Raw genomic sequence first — 12,157 nt, 5'->3', positions numbered from 1 at the left:
AAATACACCTAACAGTATTTTTCAAAAGCTAAAACTAAGCAAAAGCAATGATGACAGCGTTACAAAATTTAGTGTTTTCCAAGGAAATTCAACAACCAGCTACTCGGAGGGATGCAATCGTATGATTCAAGGAAGAAATAATTGATGATGGTAATTTTAGTACACGTCTTTGAGCCCCATTTGGAATACAAGGTTGGGATTTTATCTCTAGTTGCTCCTTGCAGCTCCTGGCAATATGCTTGCTAGGGATGGAACCCCTTGGTTTCTCATTTCTTCTTGAGCTCTCCTCATTTCTTCCGGGTCTGTTGGCAAACACGGCAAATTAGTTTGACTGACTAATGAAGGGAGGAAAATAAAACTGGTGGCATAAAACAATAAGATGTCGAAAGCTCCTCTGCAGTGATAGTCAAGTCAACAAGTCTAGCATAATGCTGTCGAAAGCTCCACTAATCATCAAACAAGCATTTAGATGTATACAACATGAAGAGAAACTCCAAGAAAAAAATAATGTCATGGAAGTCCAGGATCATGTCACGGTCTATAAACAGCAAATTGTCAAACTCATTGACACGAGGTTGAAGGTGAACGGGCATGTAAAAAGAGGCTTGTCTAAGAAGTCTTGCACGTGGAAGCAACATTTTTGAATATCAATTATCACATGAGGCAAATGCTTGCTAAAAATCATTAAAACAAATAATATATACTAGGACCTGAAGAGGTTACAAATTAAAGATTGAGAAATGGTTAAACAATGTCATTTTACTAGCTTGAAATGCTTAAATAAGATTTCCTCGACGATTTGCCTGAAAAAATCAATGTCTATGGCCAAATTGTGTCAAGAACATCAAACACGGAAATGAAATAAATCAATGCATAAGAAAAAAGAGTAGCCATATAAATGACTATTTAAAATCCTGAAATTCTAGAATAACAACACAATTCTCCATGACATTCTTGAACCAATTATGGTAAATTAGCAGATACTGGATGCATCTGAGTAAAGATCATGTTGTTCTGCTGGTCAAAACATTGCATTTAAAATAATTAATCTATGAGCCAAGTTAATGGTTTACGTCTACAGCAATTCCTCAAGGCCATGACTGAGACATGCAAATGTGAAAAAATATAGAGTACTTTACCCATGTTTTCCATTAATTTTGGCATTATGAACATAACCAACACCATAAATCCCATCATGAGACCCATCGGACTTTTGACGATAGACATTATGGAGAAGGGTTCCCTAATCTGCAAGAAAACAAGATATTTGAGGAAAAGATTAGATCATAGTTTATGAAATAATTCTATTGAGATGAATAAAAAGAGGAAGATCAACCTCATAATACTGCTCTTCCTTTAATGGCTCTAATACCATTTCACTCAGACTCCTCCTTTTCTCTGTCAGTGTTGCCTGAACCTTACCAGGGAATCTGGCACTAACATCAACTCGGACCTAAATATTTTGAAGAAAATTCAGTAATGGGAATCCAATACATGATAATTCAACGATCAAATTCAACTGATTGAAACACCTACTGGAGAAAAGAAATAGCCAATGGCATCCACTTCAATTAAATGAGTCCCCGCTGGCACATTATGACTTTTAGTAGACAAGTCAAGGAGTGATGTAAATAGAGAGTGTTTATTAGAGCCTTCTTAATGCTATCTCATCAAAGTTTATATGTGAATATAGTTACTCTGTGAAACACTTAACACAGATACCCAAGGATGGCTGCAACCAACAGAAATGATGTGTTTTCATACAAATGATTTGATTAAATAAGTAAACAGGCATATGAAGAATTAAACAACGCTCCTTAAAGAAAATGTCAAAGCTATCACGAGTCAAGTTTGAACAGAACCATGCACAGAAGAAGAGAGAAAAACAGCAGGATACAATGAAAAATATCCATCAGGCCTCAGAAAAGTCACATGCTGGCCACCATTGAGTAGAACTTTGACATTGGATACTTTTCCATGACCTCCAAGTCCTTTCGTACTGATACCTGCTAAACAAATTCATGAATGCCTTAGATGAACTAAAAAGGAAAGGGGCTGCAAATAAGAAAACACAAATGTAAGAAGTAATCATCAATGCTATCATTAACAAAATAAGCCAAGAATCAATCATCTAGATACTATATTCATTAAGGTAAAATATTATTTGAGCTTGAACTGGCAAGCTAATCTGTGTCATAATTTCAAGTAATATGCACTCCTAACATTAGTAGCAAAATCATGGTCATATAACTTATTTGCAAAATGCACTAAGCAAGCAGAGGATAGACTTCTACTTCTAAAGAAACTGCCACCATGACCTTATGCTATGCATCACTTTTCTCACATTTCCCAGCATAAAAAAACCCTTTAATTGAGTTAAGATTAAAAATTCACCAAGAATGGACAAAATCTATAACCATTCCATTCACACGAATCCACGGCCAAGATCCAACAATCAAATCCATCATCCATTAATGTTCTCACAAAACAACAAACAATTTTTCTCTACCCTTGATTTACATGTTTCTCAAAACAAAGAGCAAAAGGATTCACCAAACAAACCAACAAAAAAACATTATCTTTAACATAAAATTATTGACTTAAGTGCTGAATTGAAGGAACATAACAAGAAAAACCTTATCATATGAGAAAACCGTATACTTGTATAAAAAAAATACCTGGGATCTTCACTCTACCATTGATTGCATAACCATCACCAGAAGACCTAGTAATTAAAAAACAAATAACTTCGTTAATATCAAAATAAGTAATTAACAAAAAAAAAACACTAAATTAAGAAACGTACCCAAAAGTAATTGCGAGAGACGGGGAGAGAAGAGAGAGGCATAATTGTACGAAGAGTAAGAGAATCACCGGTTTCAATCTTACAATCGATGCCATGATATCAGCTTGAAATAATAATAATAATAAAAAAAAACCTTCAGGCCTTTAACAGCTGATGAAAACTAGATTCAGTGACTTCTTTTTTTCCCCTTTAAGCCTCTTTCTGACTTTTTTTTTTAAAAAAAATATAAAAATTGCAGAACTTTTATTCTATCCATATGTGCCTAGCCCGCGTTCCATGGTACTGGGCCTTGTTACAAAGGCACTTAGCCCAAACTATTCGTACGTGAGTTGGGCTAGTCCATGCATCAAAGAGGCATCTTCAAACTGGGTTTTTCATATTATTATTATTATTATTTAAGAATTAGTTTTTTCATATTAATTCACTTAATTAAAGATGTTCATGAATATAGTTGTTTTGGATTTCAATCCATAATTATATCCAACATTAATTTTTAATATTTTACAAATTATAAATATAATCTATTCATTTTTTTATTCGGCGAGTTCGAGTTGGACTAAATTGTTTTGTAAATATTATAAACATACATGAGTTGGGTTTTTATTACTGATTTTTATGGGTCTATAATTTAGAGATGATCTATAACATGAATTGTAGTTGTCATAGTAACCCCGTGTTAAATTTATATCTTATATTACTATTGAATTCTAGTTATCTCATCTCTCTATAGCAAAGAGACAATCTTTTTTTTTTTATGTTAAATGAAATATAATATAAAGTTCACTAATAAAAACTTTGTAGCCAATATATTTTTAAATAAAATAAAAATAAATATTTAATCCACAAATTATCAAATATAAAGATAAAATAAAATATGCAAGCTAAGAGTTGGGCTGATAAAGTTTCAAAAATCTTAAAACTCCCACATAACTTGTGATATTCAATATTGCTTGTAATATTTTATATTTTTAATTTTGACAAGTTGGTCAAGTTAAATAATACAAATATTACAAATAAAATAATTTTTTAAAACACCTATACACTTAATTAATTTTCTACATGATACCATTGACCAACCTTCATGCTAAGATTATTAATACTAAAATATATATATAAAATAAATTATATCTTAAAATTGTAAATTTTATTTACAAGCTCAAGTTTTAGAACTAAAATAGTTATTTAAAATAATATCATTGACATAATATCAAAACTTTAAAAATTAAAACAATTAATTAAAATTAATTAATTATACAAGATTATCACTCAAAAAATTATATTTAAAAATAATATAAATTATATTTTAGATTGTTTTATTATTTCTTTTAGTTCTGACACGTAACTTAATTTTATATTAGATCAAAGAGATGGATTTAATTTAACATGTGTAATTCAATTCAAGAACACCACGAACAACCTTTAAACCTATCATTGGCCTGAACCAACCATGATCAAACTACCATTGGCGTGAACCCTGAAACGCTTCCTTTCGACCGTCATCGACCATCTGTGTGTCCATGGATCCTTGTGAGGTTGAAAGCTTCTCTTTTTGGGAAAAAAAAAAAACTTGAGATTTGAACCCAGGGTTGGGGTGCTATGACTCTAGGGCAGATGAATCCAAGGCACACATCACATGCATGGAGACCACCTTTGTGACTTGACCCCACCATCCTCAACATGCATTCATCAATTTAAATTTACATTCACAAAGTCATAAAAGAACAGTTTTTTTTTTCTTTGAACGAAAATGTTTTCATTTCAACTAGGGCACATCCCTCCACCAGACCTGATCATCCCAAAATACAAAACCCTGTGGCTTACATTTACACTTTACCATGACGGTACATTCCCTGTGAAGACGACAAAACAATGAGGATCACACCAAGACTTTGATATCAAGTCAAACCGGTGAAGAAAAGCCCCGAGAAAAAAATCAGGATTGCTTTAGGCCGGGATTTCACCAATGCTATAACCCTATCCTCTTTGAGAACCAATTCGAAAGATTAGCTATCATGAAACCTGCGAATACCTGCAGTACATGAAGAAAGAACATGAGATTGTTAGGATTACACTGTCATGTAATCCACAACGACACAGATGACAAACTTTAGCTCCTGCCTAAAGGACAGCGCAACCAGTCATTCACCAGTCATTCAAATACGAATCCAAATGCCATCATCACTTAGCAACATGAAAAAACAGGTTTTTATATACATGAGATTGTTACAAAACTAATAGCAAGTTTCCACCTTTTTAAGGAGAAGAAAATGATACATACCACCTTTCAGTACTTTAATTTGCGGCAGATATAATGGATGGCTATCCTGTTTCGTGATGTCAAGGGAACTCAACGCAGGGGCATTTTATAAGAATGGCATTCATTACCTGAGCAGAACCAAGAATGTAAATCGCTGAATAATGACGGCCATGAATCACCATGTCAGCTAGCATAGCAAGAGGGATGGTAAGGGACATGCCCAAGGTGGCCACCAATGGAGTTGTCCATACAACAGATAATGCCCTAGCAGGAAAATAGCAACTTCAGAATGAGAGGCTAGGATAATGAATATGAAGCAGTAATAGAAAGATGGGTGGCTTTCATGTACCAAAAGTAGTCAGAGAGGACACTTCCAACAAAGCCATTGGCAAGAACAATTTCATCCACTTTAGCAGAGTGAGGGATTGTAAACTTGGGTTCAATTCCCATGGCTGTCAACGGCCAAACTGACAGATCAACAGAAAACAATGATTCTGTCAGTTCTCAGGATCTGACATGTCCAGGCAAAGAAAACTCAAAAACAAAAGAAAACAGTGAAATCAGAATGCTCAATGGTTTTGAATTCAGACTTGTTGCCCATCAAAATGACAGAATATCACTAAAATATAAATCAAAGAATGAAAAGGAAAACAAGTGCATAATAAAGTCATCGCCGCCCACTCAGTTTGAGAAGTAAAACAAGAATACTTTCAAAGTATCACTGTCTAAACTTCATATCTATAATGACAAAAACGAAGTTTCTTGTTTGAACTAACAAGTCCCATCAGAGGTTGAACAATGACTAAACAAATGGCTAAAAATTAGTACCTAAATCATCAATCACATCCTACAAAGCTATGATTCCATGATTCGAATTGATCTCATGCATTGAGATTTCACCCATTCAAAGGACATTGAACAAATAACACAGCTTACCAAGCCACCACAGAGCTACTAGTGTAAACAATCCTATATATCCGAACAACTTTTGCACATCAACCCTTTCTCCTTCTCCAGCAAACTTTTTAAGAAGCACTGCAGCAAAGGTTGAAAAAGCAAACATTAACACTGTACTTTGGCAGAATAAAACTAAAACAATGACTACCTATGAATATTGGGATAACAAAAAAAGAAGAAGCAATAAACGGAGATATGGCAAACCTGTAAACAGTCCATATGACACAGCTGAGAGAAGACCAAAAAGATCCCCAACAAGCGAGCGTTTGCCGTTGCTAAACACAAATATCAACTGTCAACGCCCAGAAACGAATTAAAAAGAGCAAGCTAATAAGGTAATAGCTGCTCAAATAATACATGTGAAATTTGATGAAGTTGTTATTATCCTGCACGTAGAGTAACCATGGTATTTGCATCTGAATGTGTTGAAGTATCAGTAGAATATTTAACTAAGGTTCTCAATAATATTTTTAGTGTACGTAATGTTCACCTTAGAAGATAAACAAACCTTAACTATCACTTTTTAAATCGCACTTTAGTAAAAATGAACTGGGAGCCTGAATTGGAAACTCTTTCCTTCTTTATGGTGCATTACTAGTAAGGTGAGGCCACATTGAACAGCATCAACAATGTCCTTTATTTTGCTTTATGCTGACAGATAGGGAAGTTAAAAGTAAGGCAGCATAACCAACAAATATGGAGTAATAGACTTACATGGAAGCACTTAGTGGTGACTCATCTGCAGCCCATGTTTTTCCCAAAGTAGTCATGGCAACACCAGCCATGCTCACCAGGACAGCTATCACCTTTGCTGCATTTAAAGAATCTTGACCCAAAAACACACCGATGAAAAGAGTAAAAAGTCCAGAAGTTGATGACAAAACTGTTGTACTTGCAACACTCGTCCGTGCTAGTGCAGCATTTGATAGGTACTGTCCACAACAAAAAATAATAACTAAGAACTTTCTTGAATTCCTGCTAATTTTATGATCTGGAATCCTATGCCAAAAAGAATAGAGAACCTAGCAAATATATGTGGACAGGCAATATAGATATATTCTTATCTTGATTTTGTACATTCATCTTACATCCTTGTTGGTATTTTCCCTCAATCAATATTAGATTCACACATCAACTTGATTGTTATTGTGGAAAAAGGCATAAAGGAAAAGATAGCCCTGAAGAAGCCTTACCTCAGTTACAAACCAGATAGGGGCAATATAAAAACCACACATAGCAATTTCTCTGGTTGTGGGCTCTTTGTCATGTATAAGAACATTCAAATCATCCTTGTGTCTAGAAACTAATGGCTTTCCTTCTTCTGAAGATGCAAGGTCCAATTCACTGTCTTTTTTAGTCAAAGTTCCCTGAAGTTCCATTTCAAAGATTTTGCAACTCATAGGAGAGCTTAATTCATCAGAAGACCCATTTATGTTGGCTGCATCATTACCACTTTTAGAAGACTGTCGCTTTAGCAGATTACATGTCCAATCTTTAAGGAATGCCACTGGGAGGTAAACCACCAAAAGAGAAGCTCCAAGATATGTCACTGCAAATGGCTGCTTATAATAGGCAAAGATATCCTGTTGGGCAATGCATTTTTATATTAACACCTCATTGATTCGGCCAAAACATTAAAGTTCATTCATTTCTATGACTTTCAATAAAAATTAGAGTATTCTCCGTAGCAAACACTTGAACTAACATAATTCCTACAATCAATTCCGTAGAACAGTAAAGAGTGATTGTACCTATGTTACTACATAGCTGCATTGTTTTCTCTTATATTCATATATAATAATTCCATTGTTTCAATCACCAACTTGACTAGATAATCAACAATTATTTGCCTGATCATTTTCAAGTTCTGTGTAATCCAGCATTCCTTTTCTTTGAACCTCATTTTTGTTGTAAATTGTTGACGAACAGAAACAAACGAACAACAAACCTGAGGTGTGTATAGACATTTCCCCCACACATGATTATCCCCCAGAATTCAAGAGGTTCTTCCTTAGAATAAGGGATTCAAAAACAGCAAGATGAAGAATAACATAGCCTGACAGTCTATAACAACTAGTAAGAAAATTAAATAAAGAGTATGTGGTTTCAGTTTACGGGCCAAAAATAAATTATTATCAACTAGTAAGAAAATCAAATGGGAGAATTAAAGAGTTTGTGGTTTGCTCGGGCTAACCTTACACGTGAAAGCCTACCACTCTTTTCTTGTTAATTATTATCTTATATCAAATTTCACTATATAAACACTGGAAAAAAATCTTATTTTTCTAATATGAAATTGAAAGCCTATTAGTATATATAGGCTATGTAACCAAAAAAAATATGTTTTTCTAACGGGATAATAATTTTTTTTTGTTTAAATAATTAACTTAAAAGAATTCAATCTGAAATAAAAAAAACATTTTTAAATAATCTCTCAAACTTCATTATTTAAAACAATTTCTTTAAACCAACTAGTATTTTACCGAAAAAACGCCCACACCACCATCACATGTAAAAGGGTGAATCAACACACTTCAGTTTTATAAAAAAAGCAACCTCAAATTCAATTTTTAGCACACAGATTTGTATTTCTTCAACCTCAACAATTCCAGTAACAAAAACACACCATCTAGGACAAAGCAATACCAGAGGAAATTCCGGTTTCAACAACTGGGCCAACATCATAATTAAACACTGGAAAATTTAACCAAATATCTAAAAGCAATCCAATTCTCAACAAGAATAAAGAGTAAATAAAGGGGGGAAATGTGAAAAACAAATTTATGATTACCTGGGTAACTTCCGCAGAGGTGACCCATATAATAACAACAGCGGCTATCAAGAACAAACCAGCTTTATATCTCCAACCCATAAATGTTTCACAAATTTTACAAAAACCCAGATAAATAAAACAGCCAAAGAATTTCAGAGATCTGTAAAATCTCTCAGGTCTTAATTTTAGTATTTTACTGTCAACCGACAACGTATGTATATTCAACTGGCTTATAAAATCTTGCAAGGAAAATGAAAGGTCAGGGATGATGTTAGAGATCTCCCAGGCTTTAGATGGCGTGTGCTTCGATGCTTAACCAGGCCGCTGGTGTAAATTGTGAGCTAAAAAAATGAAAAACAAAGGGCAGGATTCTTGTGAATGAAGGGAGAATTTGGCTAGAAAAAGGAAGAGAGAAGGAAGTTTAATTTGTCAATTAGTGTTTTTTCTTTTGTAATTTTGGTGGTATTATGGTTAATTATAGTTTTTTTTTTTTAACCTTGAGGAAATCTGCGCCAATTTTCTACTTCCAAATAAGTGGATACTGTGTTACATTGCGCTTTTAAAAATATTTTTTAAAGATATATTAAAATGTTGTTTTAATCGTTTTTTTAATAATAACATATTAAAAATAGACAGACTCTTTAACAGTGGAAGAAAGATAAATTACTTTGACCAATTTATGACTCAACAAGGAAAATAATTAGTTTAAAATAGGCAAAAAGGTTAACCAAGAATAATCATGTCGTTAAACGCAAAGGCTGCTGGAGCAAAACGCAGGCTGTTAATTTTATTTTGTTTTGTTTGGAGTAGTCGAAATATTTTATATTAATTTAAAAAAATAAAATAAAATAAAATAATTTTTATTTTATTTTAAATTTTAGGTCAGTTCTGAATTTTTCAATTAAATTTTGTTTATAATATTCTGATTTTATTCCACTTGCTCTGTTCGGATTTTAAAAAATTATTGGATCAAATTGAATCTGATTCAAATTAATTAATTAAACCATTAGATATAAAAAAAAGTTCTTCTTCATTATTATTTTCAATAAAAATGATATTGATAATAATATTAAAAATTATTTTTTTATTAATAATTATATTAGTTTTTTTAAAAGTTAGATTTATCACTAATATATATGGTTTATATTTATGTTGTTTTTTTTTAAGTTTATACTTTGTAGGAATTTGAGCAAAATAAGAGATGATTTAGATTTTATTGGCCTTAATAACATTGATCTAGCTTTATATTTAAAATATTTGTGTTAAAACATTTTAATTTTAGAATATTTTGATATTTTTTTAAAGTTTAATTATTTTAATTTAAATATTTATTTCATTTTGACTATTTAGAAATATTTTAAAATTTAAAATTATATTTATTTAACATTGTGTTTGTATTGTATAATTTATAATTAATTTATTTTAAATTTAAATTATGCTTGTTGAATATATATATAAAAACCTTGAAACGACATATCAAAATATTTCAAAACTGAAACATTTTATTTTAATTAAAAAAATAAAATATTTATCAAACAGAATTCACCACTTTGGTTATTTTACATTTATTATTATACTTGTTTCTTTCTCTTTTCTATGTGGATCTCTTTTTCTTTCTTGTTAGTTTAGAGACGTTGTCTAAATGTTCTTAAGCAAAAATTTAATTTTTGCTGTTTTTACTTATTTTTTTATTTTAAGATTATTTTACAATATTAATAATAAAAATAATTTTTAAAAAATATAAAATATTATTTTAATATATTTCTAAAAAATAATTTAAAAAATATTTTCACCATTATAATACCAAAAGCTAACTAGATTTACTGTACTCGTGGTCCCAAAAAGGTCGGCACAGAAATAGCTGTTGGTCATTAAATGTTTTTTATTTATTTATAGAATTTGGTCATTAAATTAAGTTTTTTGTATGAAAAAATCACAGATTCAAATTTCTATCCATAAGGGGAGTCAAGGTAGGACCTAGTTGGAAAACCCAGTCCAGATTTGTCATTCAACCTAGTTGGTCATTAAATTGAATTAGTGTAGAATATTTCGTCCATTCCAAACGGAACAGAACAAAATTAACAATCTTATCGTAAGTTATTCTAGAACTTAAATTAATTCCGATTGAAAAAAAAAAAAGAATAAAGAAATTTTATTAGCGCAGTAAAAAACCCTAATTTGACTTTATTAATCCAAACCTAATCCAGTTAAAATTTAAAGTTTATTTATTTTTATATTTTTAAAATATATTTTATATTTTTTTATATTTTAAATTAATATTTTTTAATGTTCTTGTAACATTTTAATGTGTTTATATTGAAAATAATTTTTAAAAATTAAAAAAATATTATTTTAATATATTTTTGAATAAAAAATACTCTAAAATGTAATTTTTATTATATCCTTAAATAACCTTTAAGCCTTAATTTTAAACCTTTTTTAACAAAAAAATAAAAAATCAATGTAACAAGTTTAACAATGATATGTCAGACTATAACTCTTGTCGATTTTCTATTTACCTTTTAGGGTAAGCAAATTAAAGTGGATCGCATTTTGTTGCATTAGTTGTTTCCAAATTACTCTTAGCTTCAGTCGGTATTTAAAAAAAAAAAAATTAATTTAAAAAAATTAAATTAAATATTTTTTTATAATTTTAATGTAATGATATAAAAATATTATAAAAAATAAATTTAATATATTTTTTTATTAAAAAATAATTTTTAAAAATATCTTTCACCATGTTATCATCAGACTAAACACAAACTACTCATTCCAATATTAAAGAATTTTTGATAATTTACTTTTATGATATGACCTGAAGTTTGAGAAAAATAATTAAAAAAGGGGACGAATTCAATGTAACCAGGTAGAAGTGGCAAGTGGACGGGTAATGGGTTGAGTTAAAATAGATATGGGTCATATTTTACTCATTATTCATTCATGATCCATTATTTTTTTTAATGGATATCCATGTCCACTTAAACTTACTCAACGATTACCCTGCTAAATTACTCATTTAAATATGATTAATTTTAATTATTCTTACAATTTAACATTCAAGGATGTAATTGATATTTTTAATTAGAGACTAAATTGTATTTAAAAAGGTATAAGGACAAACAAACTTGTTAACAGGACTAAAATAGAATTTTAAACTCTTAGGGACTAGGGTGAACATTTTCAGTAAAACTATTTCATGTTGTGAAAATGGTCCAATAAGAACCCTCATTTAACTTGGGATATTTTTTGGATCAACCCATTAATGATTCGTTTAATTTTTGTGTTGAGTCTATTGATTTTTTATAACTCCATTTATAACAGTAAATTAAAAGTGTATTTAATAACGTGGTTATGCGGTTGTTTT

At 30.8% G+C, this 12,157-nt stretch overlaps 2 protein-coding genes across 3 annotated transcripts; both read right to left on the bottom strand.

Moving 5' to 3' along the window:
* Positions 1 to 122: 122 nt before the first annotated feature.
* LOC118050255 (ER membrane protein complex subunit 7 homolog) lies at positions 123 to 3,006 on the bottom strand. The gene is made up of 7 exons (XM_035060537.2): positions 2,807 to 3,006; positions 2,679 to 2,725; positions 1,898 to 2,006; positions 1,537 to 1,600; positions 1,337 to 1,453; positions 1,140 to 1,248; positions 123 to 302 (listed from the first exon to the last, which is right to left on the bottom strand). Exons 1-7 carry the CDS (start codon positions 2,899 to 2,901, stop codon positions 208 to 210), a joined length of 636 nt encoding a protein of 211 aa, XP_034916428.1. The 5' UTR covers positions 2,902 to 3,006; the 3' UTR covers positions 123 to 207.
* A 1,472-nt stretch (positions 3,007 to 4,478) lies between these two features.
* On the bottom strand, positions 4,479 to 9,255 carry LOC118050256 (uncharacterized vacuolar membrane protein YML018C). Of its 2 annotated transcripts, none has more exons than XM_073409727.1 (8): positions 8,812 to 9,255; positions 7,214 to 7,603; positions 6,735 to 6,952; positions 6,225 to 6,295; positions 6,000 to 6,098; positions 5,413 to 5,530; positions 5,197 to 5,327; positions 4,479 to 4,840 (listed from the first exon to the last, which is right to left on the bottom strand). In XM_073409727.1, exons 1-8 carry the CDS (start codon positions 8,890 to 8,892, stop codon positions 4,773 to 4,775), a joined length of 1,176 nt encoding a protein of 391 aa, XP_073265828.1. In that variant the 5' UTR covers positions 8,893 to 9,255; the 3' UTR covers positions 4,479 to 4,772. The 2 variants fall into 2 exon arrangements, with proteins under 2 accessions (XP_073265828.1, XP_034916429.1); XM_035060538.2 differs by having other exon boundaries at positions 4,479 to 4,835; positions 5,192 to 5,327; positions 8,812 to 9,253.
* Positions 9,256 to 12,157: the final 2,902 nt, after the last annotated feature.

This window comes from Populus alba, chromosome 6 (assembly GCF_005239225.2).
Source record: "Populus alba chromosome 6, ASM523922v2, whole genome shotgun sequence".
Classification (NCBI taxonomy): domain Eukaryota; kingdom Viridiplantae; phylum Streptophyta; class Magnoliopsida; order Malpighiales; family Salicaceae; genus Populus; species Populus alba.
Note: the sequence above shows the minus strand (reverse complement) of the source record. Positions and strands in the feature narration are given on the sequence as shown.

Bases quoted from the DNA above. Each gene is read 5' to 3' on its own strand.
- LOC118050255 (XM_035060537.2), bottom strand. From the start codon at position 2,901: ATGGCATCGATTGTAAGATTGAAACCGGTGATTCTCTTACTCTTCGTA. The intron at 2,007-2,678 runs GTATTTTTTTTA...TTTGTTTAGCAG, and splicing joins TGGTAGAGTGAAGATCCCAG to GTATCAGTACGAAAGGACTT. The intron at 1,249-1,336 runs GTTGATCTTCCT...GTTTTCTTGCAG, and splicing joins AGGAAGAGCAGTATTATGAG to ATTAGGGAACCCTTCTCCAT.
- LOC118050256 (XM_073409727.1), bottom strand. From the start codon at position 8,892: ATGGGTTGGAGATATAAAGCTGGTTTGTTCTTGATAGCCGCTGTTGTT. The intron at 5,328-5,412 runs GTACATGAAAGC...TTTTCCTGCTAG, and splicing joins GTCCTCTCTGACTACTTTTG to GGCATTATCTGTTGTATGGA. The intron at 4,841-5,196 runs CTCAGGTAATGA...TTCTTCATGTAC, and splicing joins GATTTACATTCTTGGTTCTG to TGCAGGTATTCGCAGGTTTC.